Source organism: Caretta caretta, chromosome 15 (genome assembly GCF_965140235.1).
Source record: "Caretta caretta isolate rCarCar2 chromosome 15, rCarCar1.hap1, whole genome shotgun sequence".
NCBI lineage: Eukaryota > Metazoa > Chordata > Testudines > Cheloniidae > Caretta > Caretta caretta.
The window spans coordinates 3,772,597-3,797,604 of NC_134220.1; the positions used below are offsets into that span (position 1 = coordinate 3,772,597).

Here is a 25,008-nt window from a genome sequence, read left to right on the forward strand (position 1 = left end):
TGGGTGGTTGAATGCAGGGAACACCAAGGCTGGGGTCTAAGCTCCCTGCCCCCTAGAAGGACTTGACTGAGGGGTCCTGGTTGTACCCAAAAGCTCTGTTTTAGACTGTGTTGCTATTGTCCAATAAACCTTCCGTTTTACTGGCTGGCTGAGAGTCATGGTGAATCCCAGGAAGAGGGGTGCAGGGCCTGGACTCCCCCACACTTTGTTACAATCAGTTGCCAGGAGACAGGGTGTCGGCCATTCTCTATGTAGACACCATCACACTGGCCCTCTCGGGCTCTGCAACAATCACACACCCTTATCCCCCCACCTAGATACTTAAGAAATGCATAGGGGAAACTGAGGCACTCACACAGTATTCAGAGAAAGCATAAAGAAAATTCCCACTTCATCACACCAACACCCTCTGGCCAGAACCCCACCAGACCCACTGTGCCCAGCGCCCCCCCAGACAAATGCATAGCGCCCTGCACAACACCACCCCTGTCCAGTGCCCCCCTGCCCACAGCCCCCCCACAACTGCCAAGCACCCCCCCACAGAACCCCCACTCCCTAGTGCCCCAACATACACCTCTTCCCTGCCCCCTCCCAGCCCAGCAGTGCCCCCGCAAGTAACCCACTCCCCCACGCCCTGCCTTCTGGCCGCACTCACTGGCCCTGCTGGGAGGCGACTGTGTTTGCCGGGCTGAGCCCCCGGCAGTGCAGCCAGGGCTGGTCCTGGGGTGGGGAATTGCTCTGGCCCCACAGGAGTGGTGTGATCAGCCAGGCCAGGGCCTGCCCCGGCTGGGCTCCTCAAGACGCACTTCCCCTTCAGGGACCCAGCCAAGCTTCCCACACGGTCCCCAGCTGAGACGGGCCAGGCTTTTGCACCAGTCATAGAATCATAGAATATCAGGGTTGGAAGGGACCCCTGAAGGTCATCTAGTCCAACCCCCTGCTCGAAGCAGGACCAATTCCCAGTTAAATCATCCCAGCCAGGGCTTTGTCAAGCCTGACCTTAAAAACCTCTAAGGAAGGAGATTCTACCACCTCCCTAGGTAACGCATTCCAGTGTTTCACCACCCTCTTAGTGAAAAAGTTTTTCCTAATATCCAATCTAAACCTCCCCCACTGCAACTTGAGACCATTACTCCTCGTTCTGTCATCTGCTACCATTGAAAACAGTCTAGAGCCATCCTCTTTGGAACCCCCTTTCAGGTAGTTGAAAGCAGCTATCAAATCCCCCCTCATTCTTCTCTTCTGCAGGCTAAACAATCCCAGCTCCCTCAGCCTCTCCTCATAAGTCATGTGTTCTAGACCCCTAATCATTTTTGTTGCCCTTCGCTGGACTCTCTCCAATTTATCCACATCCTTCTTGTAGTGTGGGGCCCAAAACTGGACACAGTACTCCAGATGAGGCCTCACCAATGTCGAATAGAGGGGAACGATCACGTCCCTCGATCTGCTCGCTATGCCCCTACTTATACATCCCAAAATGCCATTGGCCTTCTTGGCAACAAGGGCACACTGCTGACTCATATCCAGCTTCTCGTCCACTGTCACCCCTAGGTCCTTTTCCGCAGAACTGCTGCCTAGCCATTTGGTCCCTAGTCTGTAGCTGTGCATTGGATTCTTCCGTCCTAAGTGCAGGACCCTGCACTTATCCTTATTGAACCTCATCAGATTTCTTTTGGCCCAATCCTCCAATTTGTCTAGGTCCTTCTGTATCCTATCCCTCCCCTCCAGTGTATCTACCACTCCTCCCAGTTTAGTATCATCCGCAAATTTGCTGAGAGTGCAATCCACACCATCCTCCAGATCATTTATGAAGATATTGAACAAAACCGGCCCCAGGACCGACCCTTGGGGCACTCCACTTGATACCGGCTGCCAACTAGACATGGAGCCATTGATCACTACCCGTTGAGCCCGACAATCTAGCCAGCTTTCTACCCACCTTATAGTGCATTCATCCAGCCCATACTTCTTTAACTTGCTGGCAAGAATACTGTGGGAGACTGTGTCAAAAGCTTTGCTAAAGTCAAGAAACAATACATCCACTGCTTTCCCTTCATCCACAGAACCAGTAATCTCATCATAAAAGGCAATTAGATTAGTCAGGCATGACCTTCCCTTGGTGAATCCATGCTGGCTGTTCCTGATCACTTTCCTCTCATGCAAGTGCTTCAGGATTGATTCTTTGAGGACCTGCTCCATGATTTTTCCAGGGACTGAGGTGAGGCTGTCTGGCCTGTAGTTCCCTGGATCCTCCTCCTTCCCTTTTTTAAAGATTGGCACTACATTAGCCTTTTTCCAGTCATCCGGGACTTCCCCCGTTCTCCACGAGTTTTCAAAGATAATGGCCAATGGCTCTGCAATCACAGCCGCCAATTCCTTCAGCACTCTCGGATGCAACTCGTCCGGCCCCATGGACTTGTGCACGTCCAGCTTTTCTAAATAGTCCCTAACCACCTCTATCTCCACAGAGGGCTGGCCATCTCTTCCCCATTTTGTGATGCCCAGCGCAGCAGTCTGGGAGCTGACCTTGTTAGTCCCAGATGGCTCAGCTCTGGGGAGACGGGGGGCCCCACTGGTGGTGGGAAGCAGTGACTGCCCGGAGCCGGAGGTGCCCTGGGGTCCGGGCAGGGGGCAGAGAGGAGCAGGGGGGTGGGGCTGAGGAGGCCGCAGGTGGGAAGGCCAAGAGGAGCAAGTGGTGGGAGCCCTTCTGAGCATGGGCCCGGCTCCATGGAGCCACTGGAGCCATTGTAACCCGGGACTGCCGCCTGCGTCCGTGCTCTCAGCTGGGGCTCCAAGGGCAGGAACAGGTGCTGGCTGAGATCCCCAACCCTGAGTCTGCAGCGGCTCAGCCGGTCCTCCCCTGCACTCCAGGGAATGGCCACTGGGGCTCCCCAGGGCAGGCGTTAATGGGGCTGCCCCCAAAAGAGGATGAAGGGGGGAGGGGAATCACCAGGGCCATGGCTCCACTGAAGCCCAGAGCTCAACTCCAGCAACGCCCAACCCCAAGCCCCTCCCCAAGTAGGGTGACCAGATGTCCCGATTTTATAGGGACAGTCCCTATTTTTCGGTCTTTTTCTTATATAGGCTCCTATTACCCCCCCCCACCCCCGTCCCGATTTTTCACATTTACTGTCTGGTCACCCTATCCCAAAGCCCAGGGCCAGCAGCTGCGTTCCCTTCCTTGGAGTGGGTCAGGAGCTGGGGGGCTGCAGGGGCTGGAAGGGAGGCCTGTGTGAATTGCACTGCGGGCTGACCCTGCCAATGTCTGTCCATTCCCCTTGATCCCCTCTCCCAGCTGAACATTGCCAAAGGCACCTGGCCCATCCTGAGCGGCTTCCAGGAGGGGCCCCTCAACTTCCCGCCCACTTTCAAGTTTGACGTGGGGACCAACCAGTATGACACCAGGTAGGGGTGCAGCGCGAGTCACTTGCCTGCCACGGGGAGGGAGAGGCTGAGGAGAAGACTGGGGGGCCTAGCTGTGAGAGTGGGCACTGGGTGTCTTGAACTCTGGAACTGGGGTACCATTCTCCTCATTGCAGGCTGCTGGCGTTTGGCTGGGGGACACAATACAAGCAGGGAGTAGAAGCAGCTTCTGCATGGGGGCTGGGAAAGGGGCTCCAGAATGGGAGGCATAGGGCGGGCACACCCGTGGGGGGGAGGATATGGCAGGATACATCAGCACCGGGAAATAGGGACAGGCAGAGGATATGGGTGGCTGTGTCGGCTTGGGGGGCATAGGGATGGGCGGAGGGTACAGGTGGCCGTGTTGGTGCGGGGGGCATAGGGATGGGCTGCCGTGTCAGCGCGGGGGGCATGGGGTTTGTTATGGGGGAGGCTGCAGTAGCCATGTTGCCAGGGAGTCCCTGCAGTTGCACCAGGGAGCATGCCCAAGATGTGCTCCGTTCCCCTCCCCCAGGGCCTGCGCCGGGGAGGGGGGCGGTTTGCGGGGAGACCCCTTTGCCCTGTGCCAGCTGAACGGTGCCCACCTGTGCCACGCAGCGCCAAGAAACGGAAACCAGCCTGGACCGACCGCATCCTCTGGAAGATCAAGTCCTGCGGCGCCCCGCACAACCCCGGCGGCCGGAGGCCCAGCAGGACTGTCCTGGCCGTGACCCAGCTCTGCTACTGCAGCCACATGGAGTATGTGGTGAGCGACCATAAGCCTGTGGCTGCCATCTTCGCCGTGCAGGTGAGTCAGTCTGGCCACGGTCCTGAGGGCCCAGCCCCTCGACAGAGGTGCTTGACAGCATTGGCAGAGCTTCCCCTGCAGGGGTGCGGCTGCCCCCGCTGATGCCCTGTGCTTCTCCATGGCAGTTTGCCTCCAAGACCGACAAGCCTTTGGTTGAGATTCAAGTGGCCGACGAGTGGTCAAGACCCGAGCAAGCCATTGTCCGATACAAGATGGCCACCGTCTTCCACAGGAGCTCCTGGGACTGGATAGGCCTCTACCGGGTAAGGGGCTGTGCTGTAGCTGGGGCTGAGTGCCAGAGGGGCAGGGTGTGGGGCCCTCCTGTGGGTGCTCCTGGCCTCTCGGCTGGGTCCTTCCCTGGCTGCTGCTTGGGCATGCAGGGGGAGGGGGTGGCTGGCGGTGTGAGGGGGAGCAGGTCCAGATGGCTGGGGGATGGCAAGCAGGCAGGCAGGTGTCCCCTGGAAGTGGAGATGGAGGGTGCGGGCTCCACGGGGCTCCTCCCTCCCTAGCCCCCAGAGTCCCACACCACAAAAGAGCTGTATCCTTACCCCTTCTCCCCGCTCAGGGCAGTAGCTCCCACCCCATGTCTGTGCAGTCAGCAATCTTTGAGCAGGTGAATGGGGAGCGCTGCAAGGCTAGATGCCTGTTACAGGGGTGCCCTGGGGTTAGTTCCCTCTTGAGGGGCAGAGCTGTCCTGTGGGAGCACCGGCTTTGCCACTCTGAGCCAGGCTGTCCAGCCTTCCTAAGCGGCTACTGCCTGCTGCCCTTTCCCTTCCTGATGGGGCGAGCTGCCCATGGCCTGAAGTGGGAGAGCCGACTCCCCTGGTGCTGACATCCCTAGCTACAGTGCTGCTCTGTACCACATGGCGAGCCACCGCCCCTTGGCAGCCAGCTGCAGTGTGTGCCAGGGCTCTGCGAGCATGGACCCAAGGTGAGCCCCGGCGAGCTGCAGGTGTCCTTGGCACTGTGCAATCGGCTCACAGGGTAAGCCTTTCTGGAGCAGCCTGCATCTCACCTGGGTGTCTCCTTACAGCTGAGGGAGGGAGGGAGGGCCTCCAGCGCAGGAGCCAGGCAATGTGACTTTCAGATCCCCCTGTGCCAAGCTGGGGCTGCAGGGGAGGCTCCCATGTGCTGCGCTGCAAACCTGATCCCCTGGCAGAGAGACTCCAGCAGCCTGCAGGGATCACGCGTCGCCCTACACCCCTCTCCAGGATCTCTGTTTCCCATGTGGGGCCAGCCTCTGCTCCCTGGGCCCTGCTGTCTAGGCCCCCGGCTTTCCTAGGCTCACTGAGCCAGGTTCTCCCCTGGGGTAACTCCCCTGGCTTCAGTGTGTTCACCCCAGGGAGGAATCTGGCCCCTCTTCCTAGCAGGGGCCATCCCTCTTCCCCTTGCCCCTGCTGCTAACTGGATTCCCCAGGGGCTTGCGGGTCCCCTGGGTTATAGCTGCCTGGCCGGGAGCTGCTGCGTGCCAAGGCCCCGCCCTGGGTGCCGCTGCGATGGGGCCATGCAGCCGGGAGGGTTGGGGGGACATGTCTGGGGCAGAGCCTGGTCTTCGCTAACAGCTCCAAATTGGGGCACTGCTGCTATGGCAGGAGCCTGGATGGAAGTGACAGAGGGGATGCGTCCCCCCACCCCCAACGCCCACTGGGCGAGCCCATGCCCCGCTAGCGCTCGGGGCTGGGGGGCTGGCCAGGGGCACCTGACCTGCCCTGTGGTGAGGAGAAGAGGCAGTCACCTGGGTCATCCTCGGTTCCTGGATGCCCAGCCGGGGACTGGGGAGTGGGCTGGGGGGGCGAGCGCCTCCGGCTCCGGTGACTCGTGTTGTGCCCAAAGGGGTGTCTCACAGTGCACTATTTGTAAATGGATTGGGAGCCCCCAGGGCTGGAGAGGAGAGCCCCTCGTAGCTCCGAGCCCAGAAGGTGCATCCAGGACGAGCCCTGGGGCGTTCAGAAAGCTCAGGACTTTGGGGCTGTGGCTGGTGGTGGTGGGTGGGGTGACCAGTGGGTGCCTGCAGGTGCTCAGCACCTCTGAAAATTTGACCCTGTGTGTCTTAAATGGAGCCCCCAGATCAGGCCGGGTTGTTGGCAGAGGCTGGCTGGGAGCTGAGGGTTGGCTCGGGGGGTACGACCAGGCTGGGTTAGGGTAAGCATGCTCTGGGGTTAGGGGTCAGAATCGAGCACCTTGGGGTTAGAGGTCAGGGATTAGAGTTGGGCATGGTCCAGTGATGGGGTTGCGGTTGATGTCAATGGAGCATATTCTAGTGTGGCTGGGTTAGGGGGTCAGTGTTAGGTGCACACTGGTGGGGGTTGGGTCGTGTAGGTGAGTGTTATAGGGGTGGTGGGCAGGGTTAGGAGTCAGTGTGAGGCCCAGTGGTGTGGGCAAGAGCAGGGGTCAGCACTGGGCACTCTCTGGGTGGCTGGGGCCTGGTCCCATCTAGCTCTCCATTGGGACTTCTCTCCCTGCAGGTAGGCTTCAGGCACTACAAGGACTACGTGGCGTACGTGTGGGCCAAACAAGAGGACCCAGAGGGCAGTGTGTACCAGGTGTGTGAGCCCAGCCCCCGTTCATGGCCATGTACCCAGCTGGCCCCCGCTGGCTGCTCCTTTTGCCTCTGCTTCCCAAGTACTCCACTGAGCCCCACTCTCTTCCCCCCACAACAGTGAGCTAGCCCTCCCTGCTCTGCCAGCCAGGTGAGGGTCAGCCCCCGATAGAGCCTGGGGCTCTCGGGATCTCCCAGCCCATGGCGTCTTAGGGCAGCCTCCCTCCAGGCTGGGTGTAGCATGCAGCCCAGTGGGAGGCAGCCATTGTTAGCGGGACATCCTGCACCAGAGGGGAGTTGTGCTGGGGGCCACCAGGTGTGTGTGTGGGGAGGGGGGAGCTGGAGAACCAGCACCGGCCAGAGGCCAGGTGTGGGGCTTTAGAGCTTGTAGGACAGTCCAGGGGCTGGATCGGTGACTAGAGAGACAGCCACATGCCCAGTTGAACCAGCCCCTCATAGCATGGAGACAGCCCCTGCCATGTGGGTAGATGATCACACAATCCCATGCAAGCCACTGGACGGCCTGGAGCCTGGACTCCATGCCACAGCAGGAGCCAGGCCGTTGCCAACGGCTGCCGGTGGCGGTGATCTGCCTGGGTGCCAGGCTCCCTGCGCCTGTTGGAATATGCCCTGCTTCCAGCGAGCCTTTGGCCTCTCGGAGCGCCGGCTCTCCGACTAGTGCCACGTCCTCTCCATCTGCCAGCTCTGCGTTCGCCTGTCCCCTTAGAAACGCCCTGGGGCACCACATGTCCTTCCTGGGTATGCCAGGGGCACTGTGATGGGCCCACATTTGAGCTACCCCGCTGGGTGCTCTGCCATGCCAGGGGTGGGGGAGGGACGGGTGGATTGCAGGGCCCATCTTGTGTGGCTGGCAGGGCCTCTGATGCCCCCTCACTCTCCCCGGGGCTGTAGGTGGTGTTTTCGGAGGAGGCGCTACCCAAAGGGAAGGGCGAATACATTCTCGGTTACTACGGCAACAACTACAGCAGCATCACTGGGGTGACAGAACCCTTCCAGGTGAGCAGCTTCCTGCTGGGCACGTCCGCAGGGGGCAAGGCACATTGGGGGGCACCATGCAGGTGGGGATGGGGAGTGCAGGGCAGGGGCTGCTGTGCAGGGTACAAGGGCATCACGGTGGGGGAGAAGAGATGGAGGGTGACAGGGAGGGGAGTTCTGGGGGTGTGAGCTGAATGACATGGGGGTTCTTGGGGCCTCATGGTGCCAGCTGCTGCCCAGAAGCTGGGCTGGCCTTGCCCCAAATGCGCTGTGACATGTCTATGCCCCCCCCCCTTCCACGGCAGCTGAACCCTCGGTGTGGGGAGGTGAGGGGCAGGAGAGAGGGCGGACTGTCCCGAGACACCCCCTCTCCTCACGCACTCCCCATGGGGCAGCACCAGCCTTGTCTCCCCACTGACTGTCTCTGTGGGCGTGCAGATCTCGCTGCCCACGTCGGAGGATGGCAGCAGCCAGACAGACAGCTCGAGCACCAGCTCCGAGGAGGAGGACAACAGCACCCTGGTCCTGCTGGCGCCCAAGTCCCGCAGCCCCAGCCCTGGCAAGATGAAGAGCCACCGAAGCCGCAGCCCCAGCCTCCCCAAGTTCCAGGGGCTCATCCTGAGGCCGATGAGCCACGAACGGGGGGCCAGCCGCAGCCCGTCCCCGCAGAGCCGACGCCCCCTGAAGGGCGACATCCCCAGCATCCAGCTGCCAAAGGAGGAGCTGCCCTGGCGCAACGCCAAGAGCAAGGAGCCAGCGCGGGCTGCCGAGAGCCAGGAGAACAGCCGTGCCCCTGGCTACAGGACTGCGGGGGAGCCCTGCGGTGCCTGGTGCCTCTCTGACGACAACCCCCTGGCCAGAGCCAAGCCCAGGAACCTCGGCCTGCTGCCCGCGCTCCGCCTGGAGACTGTCGACCAGGCCATGGGCCCAAGGAGGGCGAGCGCAGACCAGGGCTACCCTGCCAGGAGGATGAGCCCCACCAGCCCCACCGCTGGGGCCGCCAATCTGTTCAGCACCTCCCCCAAGGAGGGGAGCAGCTCCAGGGACAGCCAGGACCCTCTGCCAGCTGCAGCCACTGGAGTCACTCAGGGCCGAGCAGCTGGCACTGGGCAGTGAATGCTGGGCCTGGCCACTTGCAGTGACCCCGTGTAGAGCTTGCCGCGTTCTTCCCCGTGTGCTGCCTCTCTTGCCCAAACTGGGCCACCCCAGGTGCTCTGTGATCCGTCCCTGCTGGTGTGATGTAGGCAACGGCCGTTAGCGACCCACACGCCCTGCCCAGGTCCAGGCATTGGCCACTGCACGGACACTGCTCCCCACACACACTCACTCACACTCACTCCCCACTCACACTCTGTGATCTGCCCGCCGGGTCCTGTAGTGTGAGTGTAGTGAGGCCCCAGCAGGGCCGCTGGGTCCATTCCTCCTGTTCGCTGTTCCAGTCGTGAAACCCTCCGCCCCAGGTTGTGTGCTTGGGCCCCAGCTCCGGTTCCATCAGCTGAGAGACGGCGCCTTGGGGCTGGGCTTGGCCAGCGCTTCCTGGGCAGCCTGGAACACGGAGTCCATAGGGCATGAGCAGGGCCAGGGAGTCGGGACACTGGGTATGGCAGAGCCCATGGCAGCAGTCAGTGGCTATGCCAGGGGGATGTGGGCAGGGCTGGCAGCCTGGGGCCAAGAGGATGTGACTGGGGGAGCTGGTTGGGAGCGGCTGACATGACAGACCAAGCTGCGATCCAAGTCCTCCTTTCCTTTGCCGCACGGCTGGGCTGAGCCTGCTGCCCACCCCCACGCAGAGCAGGCTGAGGAAGAGGAGAGACAGTGGGACTGGCCCCATGGCCCAGACAACGTCATGGACAGGGAGGTGGATGCTGAGGAGCCTTCTGGGGGCCCAGCTACAGTCTCCAAGGGGGAGGGTGCCAGACACCCAGAAGGGCTGAGCGCTGGCCCCAGGGCTGCACAGGGAGCGTGTCAGGGTCACTCGGGGCAGTAGTGGTGGGGGCCCAGCTGAGGTTCCAGCTGGCGTTGGGTGCGAAGGGGTGGTTGGGGCACGGTGCGGTGCTGGGGGCACAGGGACAGCATCAGGGCAGATTAGAGCAGAGGGGGACAGGATGGAGCTGTGCAGCACAAGGAGAGGGGGGTCACTGACCCACAGCTGTTCACTCCACAGAGCCTGGCCTGGGTCTGCAGCACAAGTGCCCACGAGGGAGGGAAGAAACCAAAGCTGCCAGGGAGTGCATGGGCCTGGCTGCCCTGGGGCCCACGGCTCGGCAAGGGTCAGAGCCAACACACCATGTCCTACCACATTGCTGCTGATGGAATAAATGCCCCACCCCCAGGTGCCCCCCTGTGCTTTGATTTGCTGAACTGGTATGTGCAGGAGGGGCTGGGGCAGGGATGGCAGGCCTGGGGCTGGCTCAGCATTTGGATGGCATGGCTCAGGAGGGGGCACTACCCTAGCACTCAATGCCAGCCCCCGTGCAGCACCAAGGGGTGCCATGCTGCCAGGAGCCCCGAGGCCCCAGCTCAGCACAGAGAGTGCCTGTCCAAGCATGGTGCTAGTCACCGGTGGTCCCTGAAGGCTCCGCCCCAGGGAGCTAGTGCTGGTGGGTCACTCCATTCCGCCTCACCCGCTTGCCCTGCCTGGCCCTGTGCTGGGAGTGTAGGGGCAGGTGGCCATGCCCCCTGGGTCTGCCACTTGCTGCATGTGGGGGGACCCTGAGTGGGCCCCACCCTCAGCACAGGAGCTACAGGGGGACTGGAGCTGGCAGAGCAGAGTAGTGGTAGGAGGAGGGGCCCCAGGCAAGGTGTGGGGACCATGACTTCCCGCCTCTTAGCGGACAAGGATGTACCAAGGTCAGCTGCTGCCCCACTGCTGAGGCTCCCCTGAGCTGGGTGCCCCCACCCTGTGCTGCTCTCGGGGGGGGGGGGGGAAGATGCTCAATGAGTGGCTGGCAGCTTGAAGCCAGTGCTGTTCCCGCCCTCCCCGGCGCAGTTTGGGCCCTAGGTGCTTTCTCTAGGTCCGGTCACCTCACCCCATGTGCAAAATAGCCCCCCCAGCTGCATGCGCACGCTGGGTCCCCTTGCCCCCGCCCCACGCATGCTGGCTCCCCTGCTCTGTGCTATTGCTGTGGATAAAATTAGCAACATTCCCCCAGGGCCATAAGAAATGTGCAGGGCGAGCAGCTGACTGGGCCACCTGCCCTTCCCGGGGAGCTGGGGGGTGGGAGAAGGGGCCACGGTCCCCTGCAGGCAGCCCTCCCCCCCCTCCTCTTCTGTTGGGGGCCTGGGCAGGCTAGGGTACTGCAGAATGGGAGGGGGAGGGTACAGAACGAGGCGGGATGCACAAGAGGCTGATGGGACAGAAGTAGACCCCCACAGACCCCGCAGGAGCAGGGGGCTGCTCGACCCACCCCGGCCTGGACCCCAGCAGCCCAGCCCAGCCCCAGCACACAGCCGGTGTGAAGGGAACCCTTTATTGCAGCCTTATTTACAGAGCAATGGCCCCAGCCCAAGCACGTTCGGGCCCAGCCCCCTCTGCCCCATGCCCGGCCAGAGGAGGGGCAGCGCTGGGGGAGGGCGGGGGGGGGCTGCAGCACTGGGGGGAAAGATGTAAAAAAAAAAACAGGCTCTGTAGAAAAGTTGTCCCTGCAGTTGCCAGGGGCCGGCTCTGCCACAGGGCCGGGGTGCACTGCCCCCCCCCAGGCAGGGCACTAACAGGCTCCCTCAGCAAGGCTAGGACCAGCACCCACCTCTTGACTCACCTCCCTCCTCCCCATAGCCTCGGGGAGGTACAGGAGGGTCCTCCTGCCTGTCGGGGTGGGGGGCACTGCTAGTGGCAGGGCCCCCCCACCGGCAGGGGATTCCCTGCAGCATGGGGCTGGTTTCCAGTGTCTTGCCCACCCCGGGGCTGCAGTCCTGAGGAGGTGGCGCGCCTGCCCCCATGGCAGAGCTTCAGGAAGTAGCATCCTGGACCTTCTCCCCAGAGGGCGTGTTCAAGGGACCCAGCTGGGACCCAGCCCTGGGGGTTGCCCCCTGAAGCAGGGCAGACAGCCCCTCCCCCGGACAGGGCTCCTTTGACCTTTGCACAGGACAGGATGCTCCCCAGGGGTGAACATGGAGTGGAGACAGTGCCGTGGCCTGGCCCCACAAGCATCACAGCTCCTGCCTGGGCTCTGTCCAGCCCACCCCACAGGACTGTGAGGCAGGGGGCAGCTGCACCATCAGGTGAAGGAGAGGGAGGGAACAGCCAAGCCTCTGTCCCAGAGCAGGCTGGGAGGGTCCTGTCTCCTTGAGATGCTCCCCCCCACCCCCCAGTGTCCATGCTGGAGGCTACAGGCTGCCCAGCCGGTCATGTCCAGCACAGTCAGTCTCCCAGCACTGCCGGAAGTGAGCAGGGGCGGGCTGGCCGCAGCGTCAGCTCCACGTTCCCCCTGCAGACAGGCCGGCTCCACGGTCCCACGTCCAGGCTGTGCCCTGGCCTCAGTGGGGCGTGGGGTGATGGTCTGACCTCCGGGCTGCCCTGGCCAGCTGGAGACACTTGTCGTAGAGCCTGGGGGGGCTGCCCTGTGCCTCCCACTCCTGCCGCTTGACCTTGACGGAGGCCGCGGGCCACATCTGCCACCGCCCCAGCGTGTTCTTCAGGTGCCATGCGGGCGCCAGGACGGCCCGGCCCAACCCGATACAGCTGGGAGAGAACAGGAGCGTGCTTAGTCCAGGGAGCGCCAGGCCACTGGCACCATGGGAGGATCCCAGCCCTCGGCCCATGGGGGAATCAACCCCTATGGGGCTGAGGAGGGAGGAAGGCAGGGGCCCAGATCCCCCAGTTCCACCCTGCTCCCGTGGGCCCATAGGGGCATGCTGTAGGGAGCTGAACTGAGCCTCTTCTCTTCCAGCCTCCCATGGCCTCTAAGCCTGGGCACTCCTCCCAGCCCCCCTGCTTGGCCAGCCTGCCCCATGTGCCCCACTCAGGCTGTGCCTTCTGCCAGATCCCACCATGACACTGCCGCTGTTAATGACGGAGTGCTGCCAGGCAGCTCTGGGGCAGGGAACTGGAGCCGCGAGGGGCAGGGGGCTGGGCAGGGGAAGGGGCTCCTCCAAGTGAGCACCTGCCCTCGCCCCTGCTCCAGGTGGGGAAAGGGCCCCGAATGCCCACGGCACTGCATGGGGGCCCTCAATGCTAGCGGTGCCCCCAGCCTGGCCCTCCACTACACAGGGGATCCAGGCTCCAAACCCTCCCGCCCTCTCTATGCGCAGGGTGATCCTGTGCTGCCACCCGGTGGTGAGAAAGCCACATTGCAAGCCTAGCCTGGGCTGCCCCCTTCCAGCACTTCCATGGGGATCTTCAAGCAGATGTAGAGCCCAAACCAGGCAGCACCCACGTACCAGCATAGGGGACCTCCCCACAACACCAGACTGGGAGCCCAGGCTGCAGGGGACTCCATGCCACCTTTCTCCCACCCTGGGACTCTGAGCCCCAGCCCAGGGCACGGAGGCTCTGAGCCTGGTGGTGATGTTGCACTCACTTGGGCTGCTGCTCCCCATCGGCACAGCCCCTGGGCGGCTCCAGCACGAAGCAGGCTGTGGAGATGAAGTCGGACAGAACCTCCTCCTCCACCTCATTGGGGCCCTTCGTCCTGCGCAGGAACCGCGCCAACCTGTGGGGACAGGCACAGCTCACAGCGGGACCCCACTGGGGGCAGAGAGGCAATGCTGGGCAGGGGCCAGCGCCCCTCCAGACATGCACCAAGCGCCCCTGCTCCTGCAGAGTCCCCAGCACCTCCACCCCATCCTTCCCCCTCACCCGCTGCAGAGAGCGCCTGGCCCAGTCCCTGGGAGCCAGGGTTAGCTTGGGCAACCGTGGGAAGGAACAGGCCCAGTGTCAGGCCCTTGGCCCCTCACTCCGTACACCAATCAGAGCAGAGCTAGCCAGTGCCAGTCCCAGCACCGGGCACCCACCCAGCTGCACCCCAAAGGGCGTGGGGCTCTAGAGGGGGCCCCACTGCCTGAGGAAGTGGTACGCACCTGCGGGTGCAGTTGCAGTGGAACAGGGTGCGGGAGTCTGGGTTGCGCAGCTGGTACTTGACCTCATGGGGCGCGATCTTGTGCTCACACTGGTCAAGGCGCCGGTAGCATCCACAGCTCCTTCCTGGGGCTGGGGGGAGGGAGTTGGGCTCGGGGTCAACTGAGGCACATCACTCGGCCCCCCCCCCCAGCGGGTCAGGGGCCCAGAAACTCTACCCAGGGCCTCGGTATGCACAATGCTGTGCCAAGTGCCACGGGCACCCAAGCTCTGCGCACACACACCATGGGCATGGGCAGTCTCTGGGCGTTCCCCTGCAGAGCATGCCACCCCCGAGAACCCATGGCAGCCCCCCCCCCCCCCAGCCCCCTCTGCTCCCCCGCCCTCGTGCCCAGAGCCCTCACTCACCCCGGTGGCTCAGCTTGGGCGGGTGCAGTGTGGGGGTGCGGTGTGGCTCCAAGGCTGGGGGGAGTGGCGAGTTAGTCCTTTGGGCAGGGCGCGCTGAGTCCCTGTCCTGGGGCTGCCCTGCCCCCTCCATTCTAGCCCCACCAGGGGGTGGGTGCTCAGTCTCTGGTGTGGGGCCCTGCTCGGAGGCCCTCGTTGTAAGGGGTGGTGACTCCTGCCCCCCCCGGGCTGGGACACGCCTGTGTGGGGTGGTGGCCGCATCCTCAGCAGGGGCAGGGGGCAGCGTGCCCAAGCCCCTGCGTGGGGGGGGCGTGACAAGCCTTTGATCTTCTCTGGGGCTCTGTGACCCCTGGGCCCCATCATCCTGCCCAGGCCTCTTCCTGTTCTTCCTCTGGTGCTTCCTGCCCCGCCTGGCGTTCTTCTTGCCCTTGCCCGGCGGGTGCGGAGCAGGGCTGGCCGTCTCCCCCTGGGGCAGGCCATAGTGGTACTGGCTTTGCTGCACCATCCGGGCCATGGCTACGGGGCCATAGCGTTTACACCTGGAAGCAGAGGGGGAGTGAGACAAGGCAATCCCCCAAACTCCCACTCCCTCCAGGGCTGCGCTGCTGGAGCTCCTGACAGCCATGTCCTGGCTGGCACCGTGCCCCCATCATGTGGGAGTGCCGGGGCGGAGCTGACTGGCTCCGTCCCACCTGCCAAGTCGTGCCACCTGCAGCAGCCAGTCAGGGAGCGGGACACACCCCACCGGTGCCCAGCTGCTTGGCCACAGCACACCCTCCCCCACCCAGGGCCAGCCAGGCAACCCACAGCCTTCCCAGAGCCTGCCCTGGCCGAGCAAGGGAGCCACAGCCTGGGGCCAGTACACGGCCATGGACACCGGCAGTCTATGTCCAGCGGGAGAGATGGGGTGACAGAGGCCTCCTAAACCCAGGGCTGTGAGTTCAATCCTTGAGGGGGCCACTCAAGGATCTGGGGCAAAAATTGGGGATTGATCCTGCTTTGAGCAGGCGGTTGGACTAGATGATCTCCTGAGGTCCCTTCCAACCCTGATATTCTATGAAAGAGGCAGCCCAGGGCAGGAGAAGGGCCAGGTTCTCTGCCGGGCACGCTAGCCCGGCAGCCCTGCGAGCTCTGCAGCGATCGCCCACACACTGGATGGCAGCAGAGCCTAGGACCCCCACCGGCAGGGCTGGGTTCCACCATAGGCCCCCTGCCCACTATCTGCCCCCTGCTGACCTGTCTTTCCCCCGTTCCCCTCCACCATTAGAGGACAGTCACCTGGTAGAGTCCCCATGTGCCCCGCACCCCACCACCAGCCAGAACCGCAGGGGACACCCTGTGCTGGGCGAGTCTGTCCCTCCCTTCCCATCCCGCCCCGAGTCCTGGGGCTCCCTACCACCTTGGCACGGTGCCGCGAGCAGTCTGGCTGAGACCCTGCCTGGCTGGAGAATCACTTCTAGAGATGTCTTGAGTTCAGTGACCTCACCGCACTGCCAGGGCAGGTGGCGGCTCCGCCATCCCCAGCCGGTGCCAGGCCTGTCTCTGCTCCACAGCTCGCCAGAGGCAGTGTCCGTCCTATTCCTGCGCTGTCTCCCACACCTGAGCCAACCCTGCTCCCGCCGGTACGCCCATGGCCGCTCCATGCGGTCTGGCAGGATTCGGGATGTCTGATGAGCTGACGTGGAGTCATGGGGCACCTCCTGAGAGCCCCTGGGAAGCTGATCTCTGCGCCCCATCACGTGGCAGCAGGCTCTCAACCCCAGGAGCACCCTGGAGAGGAGCCCGCGGTGTAGGGGTGGATGGGAATGCTGCCCAGCTCCGGTTCTACCTTCAGTGCCTTCAGCACTGCTAGCAAAGGGCATTGCAGGGACACACCAGTGAGAAACCTGGCACAGCCCCCTCTCCAGTGACGCAGTCAGGAGCCCGGCCTGCTGGGCGCAGTGCCCAGAGACGCTTCCCTGAACCTTGGCTTGGGGAAATCGGCTGCAACTCCAGCCTGCCCCGCCTGACGGCCCTGGTGTCAAAGAGCCCCCCTGAGAAGCTGGGCATGGTTCTGTGAGCAGGGTCAGGGGCTCAGGACCCTGCATGGGTACTCACCCTCCCCACCAGTGCCAGTCCACACATGCTTCGCTCTCCTCCAGCACGAAGCACGGGACCTCCAGCAGGTTGAAGAAGGTGATGCCGACGATGTTGGAGATGGTGTCGTTCAGCTCCAGCAGGCACTGCTTGAACCTACAACCCAGCGAGGGGTGTCAGAGCCGCGGGCTGCGCAGTACAAGGGAGCCAGCCTGGATGCTGGCAGGCGGGTGAGGAAGGGCTGGCTCAGAGACGAAGGGCACAAGGCGGGCAGCGGGGGCAGAGAAGGGACTGCAGAGGAGCCCTGCTGCTGTCCAATCCCAGCCCCCTCCCACGCTGAACCCCTGGTTAGCGGCTCTGTTGGGCATGCGAGGTGACAGCGACAGGCCCCCGCACAGCCCGTGATCCAGGAGTCGCCAGGGAAAGGGGCAGTCGGGGTCTGCCGGTGTCTCCATGGGACCTGGGGAGTTGAGTCGTTTCCAGCCAGCCTCCCGCTGGCCCTGGACACTGGAGCAGGGGTGGGCCCTCTGGAGCCGCACAGCTGTGGGTGGGGCTGGGGGCTCCCAACCAGGCTGTGCAAAATGGGCAGAGGGGACCTGCAGGCCTCACTGCCCCCAGCTCTGCTGATGCTCCTCAATCCTGACTCAGAGCCCCACCACTCTAGGCATCTCCTGAGCCCAAAGTGCCAATGCTGGTGCCTGGGTGGGTTTGCGATACAGACAGCCCCCAACTTCTCTGCCCTGGGGAGCTGGTGCAGCACCAGGCTACTACGGCCCGTGCCAGGCTCTCCCATGCCAGCCCGCTCACCTGGCATCGCAGTCGCAGTGCGAGATGGTGTGCAGGCGGTAGTTGCGGATGCCGTAGTTGTACTCCAGGGCAGAGAGCTGCTCTGCGCATTGGTCGTGTTCCCGGCAGCACAAGTCTGGGCCCTGGAAGATTCCTGCAGGGAAGGGGTGGGTGGCTCAGGGGGACTGGCGCAGCATTGCCCAGCAAAGCAAAGCAACAGCCTGCAGAGGCCGCAGCACCCTCGCTGCTGCCCCCTGTGAGCGATGGGTGGGGCACCTATTGGCAGTGCAGGAGGGGACCTGCAGGGTGGGTTATTGTCACACACACTGGCCACGATCCCCAGGAGGGAAGAGCACCCAACTCAGGCTGGACATGCAGGGGCGGTGGCTCTGTGCTGGCTGAAGGTCTGGCCCCATTAGGGTATCTCTAGGGCCTCCCTCAGTAGCCTGTGGAATGTCCTGGCCCCATGGGGCACCTTGGCCCACTGACACCATGCTCAGGAATGCAGCAGCCTCGAATCAGCTCCCGCAGATACTTACACCCCTCCTGCAGGGGTCACACACAGAGGCTCGCAGGTTGGGGTGGGTGAATTCCCCAGGGAGCAGGGCCAGCCAGCCCTGGGGTCACCAGGGACCAGCCCCATCTACCAAGATGATAAAAGACACAAACTGAGGGACACTGAGCTGTCCTGGGAGCCCACCTCTCCCGGTCCCACTGGAGCCACAGCTAGGCCAGAGTCACTGACTTGCAGCAAATCCAGCCCCTTCAGCTCCTCCAGGCAGCATAGTGAGGAGACTGGGCAGCCCCACGAGGGGCTGTCTCCCTGTCCCCAGACCTGCCAGGCCCCATGGTGATTTGGGCCCAGGCGTTTGCCATAGGGTGACCACTAGGGCAAAGGCAGGAAGCTCATTTAACCCCCTTCAACTCATTCCAGCCTCTTTGGCCTTAGCTTGGGACCTGCTCTGCCCGGGGGAGCTGGGTCCCAGCTCTGCCCGGGGGAGCTGGGGGCACTGGGGATGTTGCAGCTCTTACCTAACTCGGTGAGGTTCTCTGCAGAGTCCCCAGCTCCACACCACAGCGTCCCTGGCATCGTCCAGCCCCGCCGGGTCCTCCTGCGCCCACGCTCCTCTTGGGCCAGTCCTGCCCACTTGCCCACGGGCGCTCTCCTCACCCGGGGCCTGCCAGCCCCCAAGGGCTCAGCCCTGCTGCAGGTGTTCACGTGCTGGGCCAGGCTGTCCAGGGCTTGCTGGCGCGTCGGGCTCCAGGGGCTGGCAAAGAGGCTGCTCTGCGGGCGCTTGGCACAGGACTCCTGGTACAGGCGCGTGAGCCAGGGCTCTTCCTGGATGGAGCAGGCCAGCAGGTGCCCATCCCCATCCCAGGCGCTCTGGAAGAGGGCCAGGGCGCCGGAGCGCTGGCTGAGGAAGCTCAGGTATCTGGTGCCCGCCGCCCCGGCGGTGCCCGCCGCCTCTATGTAGCAGAAGGTGTCGCTCCTGCTGAAGGACCCTGGGGACCCGCAGGCCCCCGGCTCGGCTAGAGAGATCAGCGCCCAGAGGATCGGCCACATGGTTCCCAGCCGGCGCCGGCCAGTGCGGGGAAGCGGCCAGCGCAGGGGCGCCCGGCGGGGCTGCGGGGCGCGCTGGCAGCTGGGCGCGGAGCCGGCGGACGGAGGAAGCTGAGCCCCGCGCCCTGCCCGGCTTTAAGGCGGCGCGGCAGCCGCGTGGGGTGAGGCGGCGACTCCAGCACTGGGAGGGCTGGGCCGCCGGCCGGCCGCTGATTGGGCCACGCCCGCCTCCGGCCCGGCACATGGCGGGGAGCTGCCCCGGCGGGCTCGGCGCTGCAGGCGCCGGGCCATGGCCGGGCCCGGAGAGGCGGATCCCTGCCCCCTCAGTGCTTGGGGCGGCAGCATGTGGCTTGGCCGCCGGGATCACGCACGCGGGCCCCCGCTGGTCTCCTGGCTCCTCTCCGGCGCCCGTGGGGGGGGACTCAGGTGGGCTGCCCCACGCTCAGCACAGGCAAGGAGGAGCCAGCAGGGCCCTTGGCACGGTGCCCTACCCAATGGGCCTTGCCCAGCTGCTCCTCTCTGGGTCAGGTCCCAGGGCACCTGCCGCACCAGCGCGCGGAGGCTGCGGCACCGGGCTGCGCATGGCCCCGGGCGCACAGGGCTGTGTCAGCAATTAACGGCCCCTCAGAGCCTCCGGGGAGCAGGTGCCAGACGATGCCGGAGAAGTGGGGTCAGCCAGTGGCCACTATCTGACCTTTCCCTAGCCCCGTCTGTCTCTCAGCTTCCTGGCGTACTTTGCAAGTTACCCCCTTCACCAGCACTGGGGTGCAGTCACCTCTAGGGTGCACCGTGGCAGCTGCTGGACAGCACACAGCAACGCCCCAGCGCGGGAGAGCAGGAAGGGAAGAGGAGTCCCGTGGGCAGGTGAGTGGAGGAGGAGGGGAGATAAGGAGGCAGGATGCAATGGCTGCCGTTAGCACAGGGAGAGTTGTCTAGTGTGGTGAGAACATGGACTTGCCATCAGACTGGGCGGCTGTGCTCATCGGTACCATGGGCTCTGTATGACGGGCAGGCCCCTCTCCGTGACTCAGTGTCCCCATCTATGATATTAATAGTTGGCACTTGCGTAGCACTTTATAAAGGTGGGTCAGTGTCATCATGATACAGATGGGAAACTGAGGCACAGAGCAGGGATGGGACTTGTCCAGGGTGACAGTGACCAGCTCTCTAGCTACTACAGAGCTGGGAACAAAACACAGGAGTCCTGGCTCCCAGATCACCCGCTCCCCTGTCTAAGCAGTAAATCACTAGACAAGTCCCTGCCCCAGGATTTAATTTTTTTATTTAGAAGATAAAACTTGCCTGAGTGCAAGTGACTCCAGGGAGTTCTGGGGCTCCAAGGACACCTGCTCGCAACTCCCTGCCCAGCACCTGTCTCTGCTCGTCTGGGCTGGTGGTGCAGGCATTGCATCCAGAGTGGGCAGATCGGACAGCCTGAACTTGGCATTCAAACAGTCCAAGCCCGGGACCCTGACCCTGCAGGCCTGGAGATTGTGACACACGAGTCCTTCCCTTTCCCCGGGGAGCTGAAGCTGAACAAACCCAGCCAGGGCTTTGTGAGTGCCAGCAACCTGACTCAGGGCCAGATTCACCCCTGCGCCAGTGGGAGGCAGGGGAGGTTGTGACGAAGTGGGACTGTTCTTACTGTTTCCTCTGAATGCTGTAGGGGTGCCTCAGTTTCCCCTATGGATTTCTTAAGTCTCTAGGTGGTGGGATGAGGGGGTGTCATTGTTGCAGAGCAAAGGGCCCTCCAACAATAACAATAAATGGCCAACACTCTGTCTCCTGGCAACTGATGGCCTGGGCCCTTCCGCCCTGCAAGGTGAGAGCTAAAGGGTTGGAGAACGAAGGAATCCGGTGACCTCCTGGCCCGGGAAATGGAAAAGCCCAGAGGAGGAGGGGCTGGAGGGGGAGTCAGTTTGGGGCCGGCTGGGGACATGGAGTGAAGTGCAGACATGGTTGACTGGCTCACTCCCACCCAAAATGGACCCGGCTGAGGGATCCTGTTCTCTGTACCTACAAGCTTTGTTTTAGACCATGTTCCTGTCATCTATTAAACCTCTGTTTTACTGGCTGGCTAAGAGTCATGTCTGACTGCGATGTTGAGGTGCAGGACCCTCTGGCTTTGCATGGGCGGACTCGCTGTGGGAGGCGCACGGAGGGGCAGAGGATGCTGAATGCTCTGAAGTCAGACCCAGGAAGGTGGAAGCCGTGTGAGCTTCTTGCCCTGAAAACAGTCTGCTCACAGAAAGGAGGCTTCACCAGAGTCCTGACTGGCTTCGTAGGGAGCAGTTGCAGAGCATCGCCCGGGGACTCCATGACAACTGGAGGTGGCTTGGGCCTCCCTTGTTCTGGGGCACATGAGGCAGGATCACCGATGTGCCAGCCCTGCCCATGCCCTGTGCCAGGGTCTGCAACTCCTAGGGTGCCTTTGTGCCAGGGTATTCCTTGGAGGGGGCTGACACCTGCCCTAGGATCCCCTTCCTCAGCATAGCCAGCACAATGGAGCTGTAGGGCTGGGAGCAATCCTGATCCTCCCTCACCGCCCCCATGGGAATGCAGATGTCCCTGATTCCCCCACGCCCTGCACAAAACTGGGGTAGGAGGGTGAGTGGCCCCTGCAGGAGAGGCTGGAGAAGCAGCTGGGACAAGGGGGAGCTTGGGACCAGCATTTGTTTCCCCCTCCCTTTTCTGCCCACACCCCCAGCAACCTCCCCTTGCCGCTGCCTCCTCCTGGCTGCTCCTTCCCTGCTGGGATGCAGCAGGGGGGCTGTGACTGGGGAGGCAGAGGGGCACCTGGCTGCCTACAGAGCCCCACACCACCCCAAGTGGCCATAAGGAGCCACTGGAAGATCATCCCTTCAGCCCAGCCATGTGTGAGGATCCAACCAGGCTGTGGGGAGATGGGAGAGCTGGGAGGGGCGCTGCCAGGTGCCAGAGTGTCCCATGAGATGCTGGATATTTAGCTTCTGCAAAATGAGCTCAGATTCTTGCCGCCTCCCCTGCTCAGAGAGGGGTGGGTTTAAGCCTACCTCTGCTTCCCATTCCTCTGGAGCAGCCTGTGCTGTCAGTGGAAGGACTTTTATAGGGAAAACAGCAACAAGAAAGACCAAAAGCAAAGTCCTCAGGGGAGAGAGAGCGCGGTGTGTGCTCTCCCTGCAGGTGGGCCGACTCTTTGAAGTTTAAAAGTGCAGTACAGAGAAAATGAAGCTTGTTGCAGAAATACAAGTGCCAGAACTTCTTCATGAGTAACCTTCCTGGTCTTATTCTCTCATTGCTTGCAGAGCCTTGGGGCTTCTTTATGTGAGGAAGCTGGCGCCAATAGCCTGCACTCTGTTCCAAAAGAGAAATTGCTTTATTCCAGAACAGTTCGTGTGCTTGGGCACAGAGCTCGCTGGAGGGGCAGACATGAGGATTTCTGAGCAAGGAAGCTGCCTGCTGGTGTTTGCTCCTACTGGGTTCAGGGCAGTGGGACCTTGTGCACATTCTTTGTAAATAAAGAGGACTGTACAAAGAATAGACTTTTCTCATCTCACCAATTCCTCATCCTAATAGAAACAACCTGGCAAGACCCTGAATATTGGTGAACGGCTTGGGTCAAAGGGGCAATAGTATGAAGTGTTCTGCTGTGGGACAAAGAGATGGACCTGTGTTCAACAGGAGCTAATGCCCAGTTGGGCTGAATGAGATGAGCTCTGTGGGACATGCATTCAGGGCAAAGGAGCGTGACCAGTCCCAAGAGAGCAGGAGACAGCTGTACAAATGGAAAGTACTCGGAATAAGGAGATGTGACAAAGTGGGAATTTTCGGTAATATTTGTATGAACTCTTTGTGTACCTCGGTTTCCCCCATACTCTGCATTGTTACCCAGTTGGGGAAAAAGGATTAAGTTGACAGGTGTAGAGACTAAGGCCATGTTTACACTATGGACCTTACAGCAGCACAGCTGTACCAATGCCGCTGCACCGCTGTAAGATCTCCCGTGTAGCCGCTCCGTGCCGACAGGAGAGGGCTCTCCTGGTGACATTATTAAACCACCCCCAGTGAGCGGCGGTAGCTACGTTGAGGAGAGCAGCTTTCCTGCCGACAGAGCACTGTGCACGCTGCTGCTTATGCTGGCGAAACTTATGTCACTCAGGGTGCTGTTTATTCACTCCCCTGGGTGACGCAAGTTTTGCCGAAAGAAGTGGTAGAATAGACATGGCCGTAGTGTGTGAGTGTTGCCTCGCTGTCTGAGGGGACTGAATAAGAACATAAAAACATAAGAACGGCCACACTGGGTCAGACCAAAGGTCTATCTAGCCCAGTATCCTGTCTTCCGACAGTGGCCAATGCCAGGTGCCCCAGAGGGAACGAACAGAACACGTAATCATTAAATGATCCATCCCCTGTCGCCCATTCCCAGCTTCTGGCAAACAGATGCTAGGGACATCATCCCTGCCCATCCTGGCTAATGGATGGACCTATCCTCCATGAACTTATCTAGTTCTTTTTTGAACCCTGTTATAGTCTTGGCCTTCACAACATCCTCTGGCTAGGAGTTCCACAGGTTGACTGCGTTGTGTGAAGAAATACTTCCTTTTGTTTGTTTTAAACCTGCTGCCTACTAATTTCATTTGGCGACCCCTAGTTCTGGTGTTATGAGAAGGAGTAAATAACACTTCCTTATTTACTTTCTCCACACCATGGGTTATTAAAAAGGACTGGCCTAGGCCAACCGATATCTGTGGAAAATCCGAGAAGACAATGGAAAACCCAGTCACCAGGACACTGAGACCTAGCAACCAGTGACCCAGTGGGGTGAGGATTTCCCCATCTCTCATTAGGAAAGCTGAGCGGAAACCCCAGCTTGAGAACAAAGGACTGTCCTGTCGTTGCTTACAGACAGCCCCCCAACCAGAAGCAAATACTCACCAGCAACCACACAACAAAAACACTAACCCAGGAACCTATCCTTGCAACAAAGCCCGTTGTCAGCTTTGTCCACATATCTATTCAGGGGACACCATCATAGGGCCTAATCACATCAGCCACACTATCAGAGGCTCATTCACCTGCATATCTACCAATGTGATATATGCCATCATGTGCCAGCAATGCCCCTCTGCCAAGTACATTGGCCAAACTGGACAGTCTCTATGTAAAATCACAAATCAGACGTCAAGAATTATAACATTCAAAAACCCGTCGGAGAACACTTCAATCTCTCTGGTCACTTGATTACAGACCTAAAAGTGGCAATTCTTCAACAAAAAAACTTCAAAAAAACAGACTCCAACGAGAGACTGCTGAATTGGAATTAATTTGCAAACTGGACACCATTAAATTAGGCTTGAATAAAGACTGGGAATGGATGTGTCATTACACAAAGCAAAACTATTTCCCCATGTTTATTTCCCCCCCCTACTGTTCCTACACGTTCTTGTCAACTGCTGGAAATGGCCCACCTTGATGATCACTACAAAAGGTTTTTCTTCTCTCCTGCTGGTAATAGCTCACCTTACCTGATCACTCTCATTACAGTCTGTATGGTAACACTCATTGTTTCATGTTCTCTGTGTAAATAAAATCTCTTCACTGTATTTTCCACTGCGTGCATCTGATGAAGTGAGCTGTAGCTCACGAAAGCTTATGCTCAGATAAATTTGTTAGTCTCTAAGGTGCCACAAGTCCTCCTTTTTGCGGATACAGACTAACACCGCTGCTACTCTGAAACCTTCCTTGGCTGGAAGATCAAGGGCTCAGGAGTAGGCGTCAAACAGAGTCTCCCCAGAGGTGGTAGGAAGAGCAAGTCCCGAGAGACTGAGGCAATGGTCTGGGTGGGCTCGATCGCTGGTACCGATCCCCCAAGCCAGCCAGCCCCTGGGAGCACCTGCTTGTGACCAGCTCAGAGGGTGTTCCTGGCAGGGGTCTGGGTTGTGTTGTTCGTGTGGGGGGTGTTGTTGTTTGTGAGCATGCACAATGGGGGCAGGGTGATTGGAGGCATGTTGTGCAGGTTGTCAGGATATTCATGTTGCAGGCTTGTATAGTTTGTGACAGGACTGTTACCCAGGAAGGTGTTGGGGGTGTTTGTTAGGGTGTTGTCTCTGTGTTTGTTTGTTGGGAGGGTGTTACAGGGTTGTCGTCCCTGTGTGAGGGTGCACTACTTGTGGGGGTGTTGTGTCTGTATGTGCGGATACTGGTGGGTGTTGTCTCAAGGGGGAATTGTTACAGGGAGGTTGCAGGGGGGAGGGTGTTGTTTGTATGTGGGAGGGTCTGTGTTTGTGTGCTGTCCTTGTGGTAGGGGGATTGTGCTGTTTGTCGGGGCTGTTGCCAGGGTGTTGTGTGTGCCCTCCCAGGCCGTGCCCTGGCTGTGCGGGGCTGGTTGCTCTGTGTTCAAGGAGCAGGTGATGTGGCACTCAGAGAGATAACCTGATGCTGCTGATAAGGGAGTGGGAAGG

The 25,008-nt window shown here is 61.2% G+C and overlaps 2 protein-coding genes across 4 annotated transcripts in view; one reads left to right on the top strand and one right to left on the bottom strand.

Moving 5' to 3' along the window:
* The window catches only part of INPP5J (inositol polyphosphate-5-phosphatase J), a 31,018-nt gene extending 20,958 nt beyond the window's left edge, over positions 1 to 10,060 (top strand). For all 3 annotated transcript variants that reach the window (XM_048822017.2, XM_048822015.2, XM_048822016.2), the window contains 6 exons: positions 3,296 to 3,405; positions 4,000 to 4,189; positions 4,315 to 4,452; positions 6,655 to 6,732; positions 7,641 to 7,745; positions 8,163 to 10,060. In XM_048822017.2, the coding sequence (XP_048677974.2) occupies positions 3,296 to 3,405; positions 4,000 to 4,189; positions 4,315 to 4,452; positions 6,655 to 6,732; positions 7,641 to 7,745; positions 8,163 to 8,840 (1,299 nt within the window). In that variant the 3' untranslated portion in view covers positions 8,841 to 10,060. The remainder of the gene's footprint in view (positions 1 to 3,295; positions 3,406 to 3,999; positions 4,190 to 4,314; positions 4,453 to 6,654; positions 6,733 to 7,640; positions 7,746 to 8,162) is intronic.
* Positions 10,061 to 11,253: 1,193 nt separating this feature from the next.
* PLA2G3 (phospholipase A2 group III) lies at positions 11,254 to 18,636 on the bottom strand. The gene is made up of 7 exons (XM_048822024.2): positions 18,040 to 18,636; positions 17,029 to 17,161; positions 16,243 to 16,377; positions 14,149 to 14,684; positions 13,743 to 13,872; positions 13,244 to 13,375; positions 11,254 to 12,405 (listed from the first exon to the last, which is right to left on the bottom strand). The coding sequence occupies exons 1-7, from the start codon at positions 18,569 to 18,571 to the stop codon at positions 12,201 to 12,203; spliced, it is 1,803 nt and encodes a 600-aa protein (XP_048677981.2). The 5' UTR covers positions 18,572 to 18,636; the 3' UTR covers positions 11,254 to 12,200.
* Positions 18,637 to 25,008: the final 6,372 nt, after the last annotated feature.